The following is a 16,369-nucleotide window of genomic DNA, read 5'->3' as shown; positions in this document are numbered from 1 at the left end:
ACAATCTATCTCTCTCACTTCAGGAGTGAACTTGAGCATCGAGGTGAGCAGTCGTGCATCCCGTCGTTATCACACGACAACAACAGCCGTCCCTCAGACGCTGTTTTGCCGCCTATCTTCATACTATATCCATATCCCCACAGAAACTTCACATTTAGAGTAGAAAGATAGCAACTTAAGCTTCTTTTCCTCAGAGCAAAAAAAAAGAACTCAAAACCCCGGCACTCACAATAGGAATCTTTCTTCCCCCTGCCCCTCGACAGTAATTCGGCGAATGGCATCATCGCAGCCGATCGGAACGCAACCCCGGAATCCCCTCCCCGATCTGGCAGGTCCCTATGGATTAGCACTACAACCCGAATCTCGACCGCGACGAGCGCCGCTTTCATGGATTTCCCTTCCTTGCTCTGTTTTCTCACGAGGACAGAGATAATGCGGGTGTTTTGCCTAAGCGAAAACTGCCTTGTCCCAAGAGAGCAAGAGAAAGACGAACGTTCATGCGGTTGTTTGTTCGTGGAGAGAAGCGCCCACTCTGACAATAATAAGCTTAACGTGTACTTTGTTTTAAAGTTGGGGGTCTTCCATTCTCCTCTCCGAGGGCAAATTGTCCGACGGATTCTGAGTGGGTTGAGGGATCAAGAGCCTAAGCCAGAGAGAGAAGCTGGATAGGAAAGTGCAGAGATGCCGACTGGAGCCGCTGAGCATCTCGGCATAGTCTCATACTAGCATCAGGAATCCAGGATCCTATAGAGTAAGTTTGAAGACAATGAAGGCATCTGTTTGGTTGCAAGCAAAGCAGGTGACGAACTTCTGTTTGCACGGCATCCCATGGCGTGGAGATAGACGCAGTTACATCGCTCGAGGCTTTCGTTCAAGAACCGCCAGTGAGCGGCCTTAGTGCGTATGATCATCATTCATCGATAAGGCCCTGCCTGCGATTGGCGAATGTCGTGGGTGATATTCCGTCTTCGCCGCTGCTGCTCATTTGCTTTGCTCCCTTTCCCCTCCCCCGCCTGCTCCTGCGGATGGCATGAGAAAGTTGCCATGCCATTGGCGTTGGGGCTTTTTGTTGCGGTCCAAGGGGCCTTGGCGATGCAGATATCTCGTAAAATTGCAAAAGTTCTCAAAGGAGAGCTCTTGGATGTTGAGGAGGCAGAAAACACCTTCCTCTTTGCTCGGTTTGTCTTCTGTCTTTGCGTGATTTCTCACGTTCGGCGGGATATTCGTGATGGCCGTGATGCCGCGGGCTTTTGATCGAGGTGAAGTGTTTCCAGTCGACTATCGAGAGTGTAGCATCCGGCGTTTACATTCTGAAAGGGAAGCTCAAAGATGCGTATCTCGTGAGGCATTCTCGTGAGGCATTCGAGATGTCGTCGAAGCCCACTAAGCATAAAAGGGCCTCATGGATCCTCGTCTTCGAAACGTTCAGACAGCAGGTTTGACAAGATCGATCACTCGATCCTCAGTCCGGTGCCTCCCGAGCTTGTCCGCCCCCTGATCGCCTCACCATCGTCAACGCCATGAAGTCCGCCATCCTCCTCGGCCTCACCGGCCTGGCTGCCAACGTGCACGCCCATCCCACCAAGCAGCCCGAGTCCGGCTCCAACCTGGTCAGGCGTGGCATCGACATCAGCAAGTATCACTTGCCCAGCCTTTCGGACTATACTCCTTCGACTCATGTTGATGTCGGGGACGAGGCGTCACTCCAATCTGTTGACCTCAAGCGCAACTACGTCGACACTGCCACCCGAGCTGTCAAGAAGATCGCCCCTCACGCCGAGTTCCGCGTGGTGGATGACCACTATGTTGATGTCGACGGCATTGGCCACGTCCACTTCAAGCAGACTGTCCACGGCATCGACATTGACAATGCTGACTTTAAAGTCAACGTGAGTGAGACGAACAACAGAAAGTACAAGTGAATAGGTGCTTACATGTCTTCCAGATTGGTCGAGACGGCAGAGTCTTCTCCCACGGCAACAGCTTCTTCTCTGGCAAGCTGCCCACTGAGAACCCCCTGACCAAGCGCGCCTTCTCCGAGCCCACCGAGGCTCTCAAGGGCGCCGTCGACATCCTGGGCCTCCCCGTCAAGGCCGACGGCGCCACCGCCGAGGCCAAGGAGGGCACCGAGAAGTACACCATCAAGGGCACCTCCGGAGCCGTCAGCGACCCCGAGGCCCGCCTGGTCTACCTCGTCAAGGCCGACGGCACCCTCTCCCTGACCTGGCGCGTCGAGACCGATGTCGTCGACAACTGGCTGCTCACGTACGTCGACGCCGCCACCAACCAGGAGGTCCACGGCGTGGTCGACTACGTCTCTGACTTTGCCACCTTCGAGGTCTTCCCCTGGGGCATCAACGACCCGTCCGAGGGCGACCGCAAGACCTTCACCGACCCCTGGCGCATCGACGCCTCGCCCTTCACCTGGCTCGGCGACGGCACCACCAACTACACCACCACCCGCGGCAACAACGCCATCGCCCAGGTCAACCCCACGGGCGGCAACGACTACCTCAACAACTACCGCCCCAACAGCCCGACCCGGACTTTCGAGTATCCCTTCTCGCTGAGCCAGACCAACCCAGTCGACTACCGCGACGCCTCCGTCACGCAGCTCTTCTACACCGCCAACAAGTACCACGACCTGCTGTACATCCTCGGCTTCACCGAGGCGGCGGGCAACTTCCAGGCCAACAACAACGGCAAGGGAGGCCTGGGCAACGACTTTGTCATCCTCAACGCCCAGGACGGCTCCGGCACCAACAATGCCAACTTTGCCACCCCTGTCGACGGCCAAAACGGCCGCATGAGGATGTACATCTGGACCGTGTCGACGCCTCGCCGTGACGGATCCCTGGAGGAGGGCATTGTCATTCACGAATTTACTCACGGATGTAAGTCTTTGATACCCCCTTGATTGTTGCCGCTTTCTCTCTCCCTTTTCCCACTTTACCTGGCTTCCCCTTTCTCTCCATGACTGACCCTCACACCAACAGTGTCCACCCGTCTCACCGGCGGCCCCGCCAACTCCGGCTGCCTGTCCGGCGTCGAGGCCGGCGGCATGGGCGAGGGCTGGGGCGACTTCTACGCCACGGCCATCCGCCTCAAGCCCGGCGACACCCACTCGACCGACTACCCCATCGGCGCCTGGGCCGACAACAACCCGGCCGGCATCCGCCAGTACCCGTACTCGACCAGCCTCACCACCAACCCGCTGACCTACAAGTCGGTCAACTCCCAGTTCGAGGTCCACTCCTCGGGCACCACCTGGGCCAGCATCCTCTACGAGGTCCTCTGGGCCCTCATCGACAAGCACGGCAAGAACGACGCCGACTTCCCCACGTTTGACAGCCAGGGCGTGCCCACCGACGGCAAGTTCCTCGCCCTCAAGCTCGTCCTCAACGGCCTCGCCCTGCAGCCCTGCTCGCCGACTTTCGTCTCCGCGCGCGATGCCATCATCGATGCCGATCGGGCTCTGACAGGTGGCGAGAACGTGTGCGAGCTGTGGACTGCTTTTGCTAAGCGTGGTCTGGGATCTGGTGCTCGATACTCTTCTTCTTCCCGCACGGAGAGCTTCACCATCCCCTCTGGCGTCTGCTAGATGTTCTCCATGACGGGAATCAGCTCTGGATAAGTGAGGATTGGGGAGAGAAGTGACAGCGGATGCGAGAAACACGATGAGATCTGCTCGAAGTTGGATATCAGTGGTGACGATTCGTCTTTTGTTCCCTTCGCACGTGTAAGCAGATAGGTAGCCTCCTACCGTTCCAAACCAAAACAGTAAAATGAAGTTGAAAGAAACCCATAGTTCCTCTGTGTCGCTGTTCCATCATGTCAAACAAGTGCAAGAACCCAGTCTAAATGTTCTTTATTTATCCCTTTTGTATGCAATTTCTAACAACAAGTAAAAACAGAAAGAAATCACTTCGCTTCTGTATTTGCCGCCACAGGCTTTGCACTTCCTCCCGTAGACGCCGCCGCAGCTACTACTGCCGCCCTCTTCTTCTTCTTCAGCTTCTCGATGAAGCCAGCTATCTTGTCCTTGAAGGCTGCTCGGGGGGCCTCGTTCGCGCCAACCATGCGCCTGACGAGGATGTTGTAAAGGCCTCCGAATGCAAGCGCAATCGTTGTTGATGTGAAAATGATGACATTGTACGGCATGCTAAAGTCGGGCGTGGGCAGGTAGAGCAGCAAGCTGGTGGTGCGGATGTTCATGGCCTTGGGCTCCAGGGTCGTAATAACCGCAGCAGCCACGTCGAAGCCACGGTTTGCGTCGGGTGGATATTCAGTGTACCGCAGGATGGACTTTTCAAAGTCGTAGGTGAGGAAGACGGTGCAGTGAGGGGGAATGCTAACGAGGAGCTCCAGCTGCGTGCCGCGAGCGCGATCAAGAGCCGGACGGTAGTAAATTTCCTTGATGATGTCGGCAGACGATGTGTTGACGTTGGATGAGGACGCCGAGATGCGGGCAGAGAGCGTGTGCAGGTAGACGCGCATGAACCACGGCAGAGACTCCATATACACAAACTCAACCGGGTCGTCGCCTGGGTTCGTCAGGATGGCCTGCACACCGCCGTGTTCCTGTCCGTGCCCGGTGAAGCTTCGTTCGGCATACAGCACAGGCGTTTCCGGCTTGACAATGCTAACAGGGGGGACCTCTCCATCAGCAGGAGACTCGCTCTTGGTCAGCATGAGGGTGAATTCCTTCTCTTGCTCGACCTGATAGCATCGCAACGAATCATTGTTGGAATGATTGATTTCATGGGCACCTTCTGAAGCAAAGATGTCGCGAGTGGGTGGGATGTGAACACAGACTGGGGGGACTTCGGCATCGGTCAGGGGACAGGTGCCTTTCATTGTTCGCCCAAATATCTGCGACAGCGTCCAGTCTTGGCCGCGGAGATGGTCCACTGGGTAGCAAGAATCGCCTGGCGCGTGGTAGGGCTTGGTAGTATCGCAGATCAAATCATCGCCTGGAGGAGGCCTTGGGATAGGGTTATCTAGAAGCCGTGTTAGCGATGGTACGCCTTGAGTAGAGCCACGCAATTCATACCATGAGGCCGTTTGGACCGATCAACGTCCAACACCATGTCAACCGTCTGTTCAAGCTGCAAAACACACTCCCCCTCCGAGGGGCAGATGGGCCGCACGTCAATGGCCATGCTCTGGAACGACGCATCAAACAGCTTGTGTCCATCCAGCAGGCTCGCGATTCCAGCCTTGCCCTTGCACGGCAGCATCTTCAAGAATGGCGTCAAATTTTCCGTGCAGACCACCTCGTGGGGTAGCACTCCATGCAACAGCCTCGTGCTCTGCAACGTCGAGTTCGGATGGTCACCCTCAGGCTGGAATGACAAAACAGGTCGGATCGTCCTGGTCCCGTCGATGAAGTTGAGACTGGCACAAAACAGCCCAGATAGCGCATTGGTCAGCGTCAACCACTTCTCGTCCGCCTCTTCGTCCGTCTCAGCGTCCAGCCACGCCCATAATTCCACTCCGGTGCCGCCCTCCCTCGTCCCGTCCCAGGGCCGGGTTCCCCAGCTCTCTGCATCCCATCGTCCCAGCGTGAATCTCAGATGAAGCTCTCGCGTGCCCGCATATTGTAGGATCTGGCCCAGCGACCGCGGAAAGAGTCGAAAGTTGTGCGCCTCGAAGTCGGCAAGGGACGTGTTGGCTCGGAAGTTGAAGCTCGCGAGGAGCGCGGACAAGGGCAGAGGCCGGAGGTTCAGCTGCTCATGGTAGTCGGCGGCAGACACCAGGACGCTGGGGACGATCAACAGCAGTAAGGACAAGAGGCTGCGCATTGTGAAGAACAAGAAAAGGAGAGAAAAGAGAGTGAGGGTCGCCGGCGCGATTCGGGCGAGATTCACATCTCTGGTCGATAGAGGTCGTGATATTGCCAGATTGGAGCTGGACGAGGCCCTTGTCATTCGGTACGTACCGACAACCAGCCACAGTTGAGTGAGCAGTGCGCCACAGTTTGAGCGGGATTGGCGGCGTCGCTCACCTTTCCTCCACTGGCCAGCACCGGCTTTAGGCTTGGAACGTCCCCCACAGCTGCACGTCGTTAGCGGATGCAAAGGCACCAGCCACAGTTTCAATCCGTCATCTCATCTTCAATCCCAAAAAATTACAGCCAGAATATCCTCCCATCCTCTCTACAACACTCCCATCTCTCCCTCTACCACCTCTCCTCAACAAACCCCCAATCCGCAGCGCCATGGCCGCCGAACAGAGAAAGCTCCTCGAGCAGCTCATGGGCGCGTCGTCGTCCTCCCGCGCCGCCCAGCTCTCGCTCAACGACCCCAAGGTCTGCCGCTCCTACATCGTCGGCACGTGTCCGCACGACCTCTTCACAAACACCAAGCAGGACATTGGGCCCTGCCCCAAGGTGCACGCCGAGGGCCTCAAGGCCGAGTACGAGGCGCTGTCGGAGCGCGAGAAGCACAAGTACGGCTTCGAGTACGACTACATGCGCGACCTGCAAAAGTACATTGACGAATGCAACCGGCGGATCGATGCGGCGCAGAGGAGGCTGGAGAAGACGCCCGACGAGATTCGGCAGACGAATGCATTGGTGAGCTGCGCTTGGTTTTACTCAATCTTTCAGGTTCTCGAACATGTGAAGCTAACCTTGGTCGAACGCAGCTCAAAACCATATCAGACCTCACGGCTTCCATCAACAACGGCCTCCTCGAAGTCGAAATCCTCGGCTCCATGGGCGAAGTCTCCCGCGCCATGGACGAGCTCTTCCGCGTCCGCCAGGCCGGCCAGCAGAAAGCCGAGCGCGAAAAGGAGCTCAAGGCCCTCTCCGACACGTCCGGCCCCTCGGGCCACCAGAAGCTGCAGGTCTGCGACGTCTGCGGCGCCTATCTTAGCAGGCTGGACAACGACCGGCGGTTGGCGGATCACTTTTACGGAAAGATGCATTTGGGATACGCGCAGATGAGGAAGACGTATGACGCGTTCCCGAAGGAGATGAAGGGCCGGTCAAGACCCGCGCTGGACGACGATGGTCCTGGTGGAGGGCCGAGAGGACCGAGGGGCCCCGGGGGATATAGGAGCGGCAGGGGAAGGGGTTATCGCGGTGGGTGGTAGGCGCGTTTTGGGAGACTTGATTTCTTTTGCATTGCATTTGCAGCTCGGCGTCGGGGAACGTTGTTTACATGGACGGTAATCAGGGCATCTTCGTGTGTGTGGTTTGTTTCTTATCGATTTCTTGGAACCAAAAGACGTATATAGGATTCGCAATACGGAGTTGTATACCCCCTTTACACTTTCAAGCTGCTTATCATGTGGTGCCATCAAGGGCGATGCAGAGACGCTTCTAGAGGTATATTACGCTGCGAGTAGCGAAAACTCGTGAAACTAACCCGGACTGATCATATCAATAACCAACAGACCTCGTGATATCTCTTGATCCAAAAACAAACACATTCTCTCGTTTTTTTGTCGCAGTTCCCCATTTTCCAAACCAGTCATGTCGTCGTATATCCAACTCTCACTCAGTACCGCAACCCAAACCAAGCAGTTCAAGCCAATACTTGGACGAAAAGCCACCACAAAGTAAACCAGATAAACCGTCACCCTTTTCCCCACCGGTAACAATTCCATTTCCACCGAGAACCTCGCGTCCATACTATGACTTGGCTTCGGCCTTGGCCTGAGCCTGAGCTTGGTTCAAAGCGTCGAGGGCCTCCATTTCGTCGTCCCACTTGCCGCCTGTCACGACAAGAGGCAGGGGAAGGGGAGGGGGCGCCGCCGCTGCTGCTGCCTGTGCCATAGAAGGCTTTGCCTGGGCTTCGGCAGACTTTGCCTTGGCCGCAGCTGCCGCTGCTTGTGCCATGGTAGGCTTTGCCTGGGTATTGGCGTTCTGCTCCAGAGCTGCCTTCGCCTGAGCGTTATCAGAAGGCAGAGAAGGAAAGTCATCGGCGGCAGGGATCTGCTGTTTCGCTGGGCGGGATTCGCCGACAGGCCCATCGTATGAGCCGCGACCTCGGCCGCGACCTCTGCCGTTGCCGTTGGCGCTGCCGTTGCCGCCTCTGCCCCGGTCTCCTCGCCCTCTGCCGCGGTGACGATCGTCCAAGAAACGGTCGACATCTGGTGCTTCGGCAAACCGACTTCCGCCTAGGCCACCACGGCTCTTTGCCCCTCTGATGCCTCCGTTTGCACCGCGGAAGCCTCGTCTGGCTTCTTCTTCAGCCAGGGCTTCCTTGCCTTCGTCCCAGCTGCCGTCCTTGATGTTCATGGCCTTGAGCTTGCGCTCCCTGTTCTTTGCTCGCTCGTCCTCCAGCTTGCGTCTCTCCTCCTCACCGCGCTTGCGCCTCTCTGCTTCCTCGGCTCTCCTCTTGCGCGCCTCCTCCATGCCTCGCGCGTATGCCTCTGCGTGCTGCTTCTCGTCTTGCTCTGCCATTTCAAACTTGCGCGCCTTTTCTGCTGACAGAAGCTTCATCTTCTCCATCTTAGCAGCGAGTTCCTCCTCGGTAAGCTTATGGCGCGGGTTGGAGCCCGACTTGGAGCGCACCTCGGCGTTGGCAGCAGTATTTTGTGATGGTGACGAGCGTCGAGGCTTCTCTCTAGGGCCGGTGGTCGCGTTGGGAGGAGGACCGGGAGATTGCGGAGGCGCCTCCTCGGGAGCCTGGCCGGTAGCCCCATTGGCAGCAGCTGGTGCAGGAGCTGGCTTCGGGGCCTGGGTAGCCGCCTTTGCGGGAGCGGGAGCAGGCGCCGGCTTCTGTGCAGGCTTGTCGGCGAAGCGGGAGGATGAGAGACCTCCGGCAGGTCGCAGCGGTTTCTTGTTCTTGGCAGCGGGTGCGGGCGACGCTTTCGAGGACGGGGGAGTTTGGCTTTGTTGAGGTGTTGCCACAGGCTGTGGAGAGGGTTGCTGCGCAGGAGCCGGAGCTGGAGGAGCAGCTGGTACTGGAGCTGGAGGAGCAGCTGGTACTGGAGCTGGCGCAGGCGAAGCAACGGGCTCGGGCTGGTAGTAGTGCTGCTCTTCCTGTATCAGGACAGGCTCAGACTCGACGGGCTCGAAGTCGTCGTAGAACAGATCGTCGTCTGTGCGGCCTCCGAACTGGTCCTCCATTGCGTCGTATTATTAAGTAGAGATGTAGCAAGATTTGTATAGCAAAAAGCGAGAGACGTTCAGCAAGATATTGATAATAACGTTAGAGCGATATTCGAGCAAAGTGGTGAGGTATAGCAGAGAGAGATGGGAAAGACAAAGGAGGGGACAAACAAGGCTGAGGGCCTCTATTTATTGAGAGAGACAAATGGATCAGATGCGACTGGAGGCGCTTAAAGCCAAAAAGTCAAAAGTCGATACCTCTTGCCTTGCATCGCACTTGCCCCAAAAACCCCGCCACAAGAGCGCATGTGGGGTGTGGGACCCAGCTGCCGGTCGCTCCTGCACCTCTTAAAGAGGAACCAGTGGCGCAGTGAGGCTGCTGTGTGGCAGTGGCTTGCCATGGCAACGAGAGCTTCAGCAATCTCTTTGTGTATTGACCTGCAACTTGGCGAGATCTTAACGCATTCTTGAATATTGTGCCCTTTGGTTTCATCACAGTACGGGTGTTTGATATCTATCTTTATGGTTGTTGAGCAAGGCATAGAGGTCGTTATTCGTGCGGTAGCGGTGCAAAGTCTTTAAACGATTAGTGGACGCCGCCTACCCTAATCAGACTCGCGATGGCTTCAATTTGTCTCTGGGGCTGGTAGGCCTAGCGAAAGTTAACTTTGATATTGCACGATATCCCTGCAGTCTAGGAGAGTCAACTTTTAGGTTTTAAGCCTTCATCACAGGCTTAATTAGCACTTCGAACCTTGTTGCCTCAGATCCCTTCATCCATCTCAGGCTTGCAAGCAATGTGCACAAATTGTAATCAAAGGAGGGCTCAGACAGAAGGTGACGATGACGCAGAGGGCCATAGAGGAGAAAGACGGAAAAGCACATGTTGGGGCGCGGCATATCTTCGATAAGGATCTTTGATGCAGGCAGAGGGGTTCAAAATAACCATGATCGAGTTACTTCTGCGCAGGGCTCACTACGAGATGAGCACTGTCGAACCAAAGAATTCTCAGAAAATCTCATCGCTGAAAGTGCATCAGGTACATAAGGTACCTTATATCACTGCATCATCTCTCCTGGCCTTGACGGATCCATGCAGTGGACACGTCAAGCATCAAGCAGCAGTTGACTCAGTCTCTCAATTACAGCATCCCTCAACTCATCCTCCGATATCACCAGCCTGGCCCCGTACCGCCGGCAAACAGCCTCCACGTTCCCTCTCTTCGAATAACCCTCCAGAGCACACACTATAGCCCTCCCAGACCGAACACAAAGGCCCAACTCCAGCAAACTAATCGGCGCAGGACTGACTCCGTGAAAGAAGACGACAACGATGTCTGCTTTGTCCTGCATCTCGAGTTCCCACTGCACTTGTTCGGCCCATCGATCATCTGAAAAGTCTTCTCTCCAGGTAGAGTCCCAGTCGTCTCTCTTGGGATTGTATATCGTGATGGGCAAGTTCGAGAGTGCCTCTGTTAGCGTCTGTCTCCAGTCGGGTTCTCCTGTAGGGCTGGTTGTTCCCGCGAGGAAAATGGCTTTGCGAGTGGTTGAGTCTGGCGCTGGGCGGTCTGGTGCGAGGATCACGGATGCACTCATGGTTATTACACTCTTTATCGAAGCTTGTACAAAAAGAATGGTTGGAATCGTATTTGGAGAACCAGTGAGAGGAGATGGGAGTACATTGTTGTTGGATAGTGAACGGAGAGCGGGGTGGGCATATCATCCCGTGCCGCCAGGCTGTGAGTGTCTTGCGATGTGCCCGTGTTCTTCCATCTACTCTTGAAGTTACAACCAACGCCTTCAGCTTCCTTTGAGAAGTAAATCAGATAAACAAGCCCAGTTCAGTTAACTTATGCAGTTACGAGCGTAATTCAACGTCTTTCCTGATCACTATAGAGGAGTGTCCAGGGCCTCCTCTGCACCGTCTCCGCCCCCTGAACACACCGTTTTCCAACATCACAATGTTCAACACCATTCACTCGAGCTTCTCAACTCAAGACGGAACTATTATATGCATTGTCCGTAGATTACTGTCGGATCATTCTTTCCCCTGTACCATTGTAGACTCCAAGGGGAAAGCCCTAGAACATTTCGAAAGGCTCGCTTCCAAACGCACCAGCCCACCCTGACGACTGCCAGACGCGTGCAGTCCTGCCAGTTGATTCACCAGCTGCTCACTTTCGAAAACTATTTATTGTGGTATGAAAATTCTGGCCCACAACCTTTCTTCTTCCTCTTCCATCTCTGGTTTTCTGATCCTTTACAGTAAAACCACTTCCCTGGTACACCCTCTTTCCACAGAAGCTTTTCCCTACACATACCTTTCAACTACTTCTTCATCCTCTCTGGGTCTTGCAATATGACCAACAAACCCGACAAAGGAAAGGGCAAGGAGGTCGAAGGACCGAGTGGTCCGCTTCCGGCCCAAACCAACGTCACCAACGCCAACGGTGACAACCCTGCTCAGGAGCATGCTGCCCAGGAGCATCCCACTCAGGGAGTCACCACCGCCCTGGAGAATCTCGCCTTGGAGTCTCCCGCCCAGGTGACTCCCGCTCAGGCACCTCCCGCTCAGGCACCTCCCGCTCAGGCACCTCCCGCTCAGGCGACTTCCGCCGCGGCGATTTCCCTTCAAGGGACTTCCTTTGATGCCACTCCGGCTCCCACTGAGGGAACCCTTCAGCCTTGGCAGATTGCGGCCTTGGAAAAGGCAAGAACCCCTCTCCCCGATTCCCGTCCCCCGACTGCCTCGGGCAGCTCGACCCAGGCAAGTAGAGCCTTGATACTTGACTGGCAACGAGACACTGACCTCTCATAGCGCACCCGTCGTGAGCCACGACTCCGCTGGCGACTTGCTGATATCCGCCGAGTCCTGACCCTCCATCGGGATGAGAACATGTCCTACGCGGATATTCAGGTATAATCTTCCATCGCCCTCATACTCCTTCGGAAAAGGCTCCAGGTGTCTAACAAAGTCAATTATAGGCCAACTACTTCCCTGAACGCACTGTTATGGCGGTGTGTCAGCTGTATTAGAAGTATAGCCACCGCAATATGGAGGATTTTGTGGAGGACGACGAGGACGAGGAAGCGGCCTCGGAGTAAAGGCTCTCCAACGCCTACGCTGACCTGCAATGACCGTCCGTCACGGCTTTCTGTTTCTTTTGCGTTTTACTAGGGATCACAGGGACAATGGGATACGGCATGGTTGCCAATTTAGTTAGTTCAAGAAAACATCTGCCTACGTAGGCAACTTTTCTGCCTCAAGCCCACTCTGCGTCCTCATCCACCGCGGGAATTTTAACCAGTGCATCCAACACGTGTATCCTGCCTGTCTCGATGAGACTTTGAAACCAACTCAGTCCCTCTTGTATCAAACCATGATCTTCGTACCTGTCTGCCCACGACTGGCAAAGCTTTCGTACACGCTCTCCGTCCTCGAGATTACCCGGAGGTGTCTTTGGCTCCCATGAAAAGCCTGCCTCTTCTGTCAGATTTCTGACAAGTTTGATGCATCGTGGACACGGGGCTGGAAGATCCACGTCTACGGCAAAGTATTTGTAGGACGAGTAGCGACAGGCTGTGAAGCTTGCTAGGGTTATGGCAGAGATTGCGTAGGCCCCCGACTTCGGATGTGACGAGGCAAGAAGCAGGATCTCTTCCAAGTAGTCGTGAAACGGATCATCGAGTCCAAGTCCATATGCAACCGAGAATCCGTTCTCGTGATTTCCCGCTGCAAGGTCGCTCCTCCAGTCGAACATGTCGTGGATGGCCATGATGACTTGTGGCGAAACGAGACCGTCTTCAAGAGAGTCATTCGCGAGAACATGTCCGTTGTATGCAGTAGCCGCACCATTGACTGCCCTCCAAGCCATGGCAGCCCGTAGAGAAACTTCCTTGCTTGACCCCACAGCTTGCAGTGCAGTGCCGTCCATCAGAACCTCGACAGCTTCGTCGCCGAATTCGAACGCAGCGCCTATTGCCAGGGCTACCAGCCGGACTCGCACCTCTGTTTCTGTGCCAGTGAAGCCGTAGTAGTCGTCACATACCGACAAGTGGCATATGGACGCGAATTTCATCGCTTCTTCAGGAGATAGCCATGCTGATGATATCAAAGAGCAGGACAGAAAAGCACATTCGTAGGCCCCAATTGCGAGAGGGCTGCTGGCAGGATAATGCGAGATACTGGGCTTCGACATGGGAAAGTGCTCCCGGAAACTCGTCTTCTTGTCGACGTGTGAGACGGCGAGTCGCTTTCCGTGGTAGTGGTCGTCTACTAGCTGACGGCAGCCTTGGATGGCTGTTGATATCGTGGCTGGGCCGAACCGTGTCATGAGCTCTCGCTGGATGGACGAGCATGATCTTGTCCAGGTTGCTTTTGAGCGTTCAACAGTGTCTTTGGGATCTTGTATCACGGCACGGGCATATGCCATGGCATCAGACCAGCTTTGGTTTCCTGAGATGGGGCCGTGTCCCAGGAGAGCTGAGAGGCCATTTCGCATCTGGCTGACGTAGATTCGGACTGCTCTGTCGCTTGGCTGAGGGGATTTTTCATCTTCGGTGGGAAGAGGCTTCCAGGTGTCTGAGTCGAGCTCGTCGAGAAGTCGGTATATCAACTCCTGGGAGCTTTTATCCAGCTGGGGGGATGTAGGAGAAGGCTTGACACGGTGTCTCAGAAGTTTGAAACGGTGTCTCAAGCCACGAGAGGTTGGTTTAGAAGGGCCATCTTCACTTTTGGGATGGGAAGGTTGACGCTGGCGTCGAAGTGGGATGGAGTTGCAAGAACCCATTTCGTGCTGAGATTCGGATTGTTCTTGATTGTGAAAGTGCCTCTGAGTGAACAACTCTCTCTTGTGCGATAGACACAGGCTTGGCTCTCAATTCCATGTTTGAACATATTCACTTATATACTTCTTATACTTCGCTTGAGCATGGACGAGGTTGACGTAGCTGTCCCTTACAGCTCAGCTTGATGCAGTTCCACGTCGTAAAACTCCGCCGCATGCAAGGGTCGACTGTCAGCTTACCTTCGCCCAAACCCGAGATATCGGTAACTGAGTCTGTGACTGGTCCCATAATACCTTGTCGCTTGGGCAGCAAAACCGAGTTATTGGATCTGTGAATGTGATATAAAATTTTCCGTAGCGCTTGCTCGAGTCGCGTGGTCAAATGGGCTGCCCAATCAGGTAAATCCAGATCACCATTTCTCGTCACATCGAGTGCCTTCTTGGGACCACTTTGCGTTTACCCCAGGCGTGAGATACGAGCACAGATGGATTGACAGGTTGCAATGATAAAAAAGACGTCATTTGCAGGGACTGTATGCAAGGGATTAAAAAATAGGTAGCAACCGGTGAAAAAAATCTCTTGTTTGAATACATGTGAACTCCCAAAGCAACAAGACAACGTGTTGGTTCATGAATGAAACGGCATGACTGCATGCGCATGCACGGCAGCCGGCACTCAAAGCCAACACGCATAGACTACAAAGTGGGCAAATGTGCTTCCTTTCAAACGTGGCATGGCATTTCCCTTCAAGGATAAGCCTCTCAAGTATACTCCCAGGCCCCAAAGGAACTCCCCGCTGGCTGAGTGAGGATGCCGTCAACAGCAAGGCATCCCGAGCCGTTGAATTGCGCAGTCGACGCTTTGAGCACCGCCTGATAAGCAATGGGAGCCCCAGGGGCCACGGCACACGCCCACAGCCCACTCGTCCCGTCTCTAGACCGCCAGTTGAGCACATTCACGGTCACGCCGTGGTCAAAAGTGACGGGAAGCGCGTAGAAGCCGCCGATTTGGGCGCCAGGAGGGCGCAGCGACGAGTGAGCATAAGGATAGCTGATGGAGCCGTCTGTGGTGACGTAGATAAACTGGCCGCCAGGAGCCGCAGACTGGGCGCAAAGACACGTAACTGGTCAGTATTGCGTTCTCTGAGCCGTTCTGGAGAAGAAAAGTTTGGAATATCACAGTGGGATTGGAACCCACGGCAAGAAAGGACATGTCGCGCGTGACGAGGGTGACGACGCCAGCCGGGCACTGCGCGGCATCGTTAATGCCGCAGCGAGTGCTGGGCATCAAGGCTCCAGCAATGAAGGATTTGTCCCGAGCGTTGATGATTTTGCCGTGGAGCAAGACATTATTGGGTGCGTGGAGGGCGATGGTGAAGTAGTTGTCTGCCGTGGCAAGACTTGCAAGGCCGAGAAGGCCAAGAAGGAGGAGATGGGTATGCATATCTATTCACGGAAGTCGTTGAATGGTGCGAATTGTGGGATTCGTCGTTGAGTGTAAACTATCATGCTCTTCATCTTCTCCTTGTCAACCGAAGGGCGAGCTTCTTATAAGGTGTCAACTCGTTTGAGTGTCATATTCTTCCTTCTTCTTGGATCTTGGAGCAGCTTCAAGATCCTCTCATCGCCTCAGGACCTCGATGATGGTTGCCTCGATGGCAGAATTCCTCGACTGCTCGTGCTCTGTTTGGTCGATGATTCTGCAACACAAGACATGTTCTCGTCACTAGAAGCTGTGTGATACTCTGTTAGCACGATGACTTGGTGGCGGAGTGTTCGAAGAGGAAACAGTTAACGAACAAGTAGGAATCCTTTCAACGCACATGAGCGGCTATTGTTGCCTCTTTGATCCGCCTTTGATGCTTCGAGTTGAGTTCGTGAGGTCGATAAGGGGTAGTCGTGTAAGTATCGTGTGGGTTGAAGTTCAACGTGATCCCGCGCTGTGTTCATGCTGAGTGTAGATAGCAATGACGCGCGTGTCTGGCAGTCATCTCTAGCTCATTCGCAGTTCAGAGACTCTGGCGAATCAAACTGCGATGCGCATGAGGTAGAAGGCCAATGGGGTTGCGAGTGGAACAAGACACAGCGTTTCTTTTGTCTCTGTTCAGCTCTGCCTGGATGTGCCCCTTGCGTTGAATCTTTACTTTGTTCTCGAAGTATCGAACAAGACAAATAAGGAAATAAGGTAGGTAATCAAGGTGAACAAAGCCACCGATCCTCCTCAGTTTAGTGTTCAACCCAGGCGTCATCTCACGACAACTTGAAAGAACGTGAAGGTAAGCAGCAGTAGTGTGATTACGAGACGTTCAGATGAACCAGAAGTATGAACAAAGACGCTCCCTCAGCCTGTCGATGATAAATAATCCTTCGATGAAGCACGGGGCTTCTTCTGCTCTGCCTCTCCTCGACTTACCTTTTTTCCAATCGATTAAAACGGACCACCATTGCGGCTTGTGCAACAACAGTACGAAATCCAAGCTCTCCTGGTGTAGGGAGAGAGACGAGCCCGACGAGATGG

At 54.7% G+C, this 16,369-nt stretch overlaps 8 protein-coding genes across 8 annotated transcripts; 3 read left to right on the top strand and 5 right to left on the bottom strand.

Moving 5' to 3' along the window:
* Positions 1-1,520: 1,520 nt before the first annotated feature.
* On the top strand, positions 1,521-3,601 carry BBK36DRAFT_1120750 (hypothetical protein; the record flags this gene model as incomplete). The annotated part of the gene is made up of 3 exons (XM_024890737.1): positions 1,521-1,889; positions 1,946-2,894; positions 2,997-3,601. 3 exons carry the CDS (start codon positions 1,521-1,523, stop codon positions 3,599-3,601), a joined length of 1,923 nt encoding a protein of 640 aa, XP_024748905.1.
* Positions 3,602-3,921: 320 nt separating this feature from the next.
* BBK36DRAFT_66188 (Gpi16 subunit, GPI transamidase component) lies at positions 3,922-5,804 on the bottom strand (the record flags this gene model as incomplete). The annotated part of the gene is made up of 2 exons (XM_024898460.1): positions 3,922-5,000; positions 5,054-5,804. The coding sequence occupies 2 exons, from the start codon at positions 5,802-5,804 to the stop codon at positions 3,922-3,924; spliced, it is 1,830 nt and encodes a 609-aa protein (XP_024748904.1).
* A 314-nt stretch (positions 5,805-6,118) lies between these two features.
* On the top strand, positions 6,119-7,257 carry BBK36DRAFT_1135498 (LUC7-domain-containing protein; the record flags this gene model as incomplete). Its single annotated transcript, XM_024892665.1, has 3 exons — positions 6,119-6,141; positions 6,203-6,577; positions 6,649-7,257. Coding segments are annotated over exons 2-3 (671 nt in total), but the record flags the coding sequence as incomplete, so codon positions are not given.
* Positions 7,258-7,625: 368 nt separating this feature from the next.
* BBK36DRAFT_1202137 (hypothetical protein) lies at positions 7,626-9,097 on the bottom strand. Its single transcript, XM_024897201.1, has one exon. The coding sequence runs from the start codon at positions 9,080-9,082 to the stop codon at positions 7,640-7,642; it is 1,443 nt and encodes a 480-aa protein (XP_024748902.1). The 5' UTR covers positions 9,083-9,097; the 3' UTR covers positions 7,626-7,639.
* Positions 9,098-10,171: 1,074 nt separating this feature from the next.
* BBK36DRAFT_1120307 (hypothetical protein) lies at positions 10,172-10,660 on the bottom strand (the record flags this gene model as incomplete). Its single annotated transcript, XM_024890682.1, has 1 exon — positions 10,172-10,660. One exon carries the CDS (start codon positions 10,658-10,660, stop codon positions 10,172-10,174), a length of 489 nt encoding a protein of 162 aa, XP_024748901.1.
* Positions 10,661-11,423: 763 nt separating this feature from the next.
* Positions 11,424-11,896, top strand: BBK36DRAFT_1159724 (hypothetical protein; the record flags this gene model as incomplete). The annotated part of the gene is made up of 2 exons (XM_024894225.1): positions 11,424-11,835; positions 11,883-11,896. The coding sequence occupies 2 exons, from the start codon at positions 11,424-11,426 to the stop codon at positions 11,894-11,896; spliced, it is 426 nt and encodes a 141-aa protein (XP_024748900.1).
* A 431-nt stretch (positions 11,897-12,327) lies between these two features.
* BBK36DRAFT_1121193 (hypothetical protein) lies at positions 12,328-13,854 on the bottom strand (the record flags this gene model as incomplete). Its single annotated transcript, XM_024890798.1, has 1 exon — positions 12,328-13,854. One exon carries the CDS (start codon positions 13,852-13,854, stop codon positions 12,328-12,330), a length of 1,527 nt encoding a protein of 508 aa, XP_024748899.1.
* A 759-nt stretch (positions 13,855-14,613) lies between these two features.
* Positions 14,614-15,295, bottom strand: BBK36DRAFT_4941 (hypothetical protein; the record flags this gene model as incomplete). Its single annotated transcript, XM_024898152.1, has 2 exons — positions 14,614-14,955; positions 15,050-15,295. The coding sequence occupies 2 exons, from the start codon at positions 15,293-15,295 to the stop codon at positions 14,614-14,616; spliced, it is 588 nt and encodes a 195-aa protein (XP_024748898.1).
* Between the last annotated feature and the right edge of the window lie 1,074 nt (positions 15,296-16,369).

This window comes from Trichoderma citrinoviride, assembly GCF_003025115.1.
Source record: "Trichoderma citrinoviride strain TUCIM 6016 unplaced genomic scaffold BBK36scaffold_8, whole genome shotgun sequence".
In the NCBI taxonomy this organism is placed as follows: Eukaryota; Fungi; Ascomycota; class Sordariomycetes; order Hypocreales; family Hypocreaceae; genus Trichoderma; species Trichoderma citrinoviride.
The sequence above is the reverse complement of the archived record's forward strand: the minus strand, read 5'-3'. Positions and strand labels throughout refer to the sequence as shown.

Bases quoted from the DNA above. Each gene is read 5' to 3' on its own strand.
- BBK36DRAFT_1202137 (XM_024897201.1), bottom strand. From the start codon at position 9,082: ATGGAGGACCAGTTCGGAGGCCGCACAGACGACGATCTGTTCTACGAC.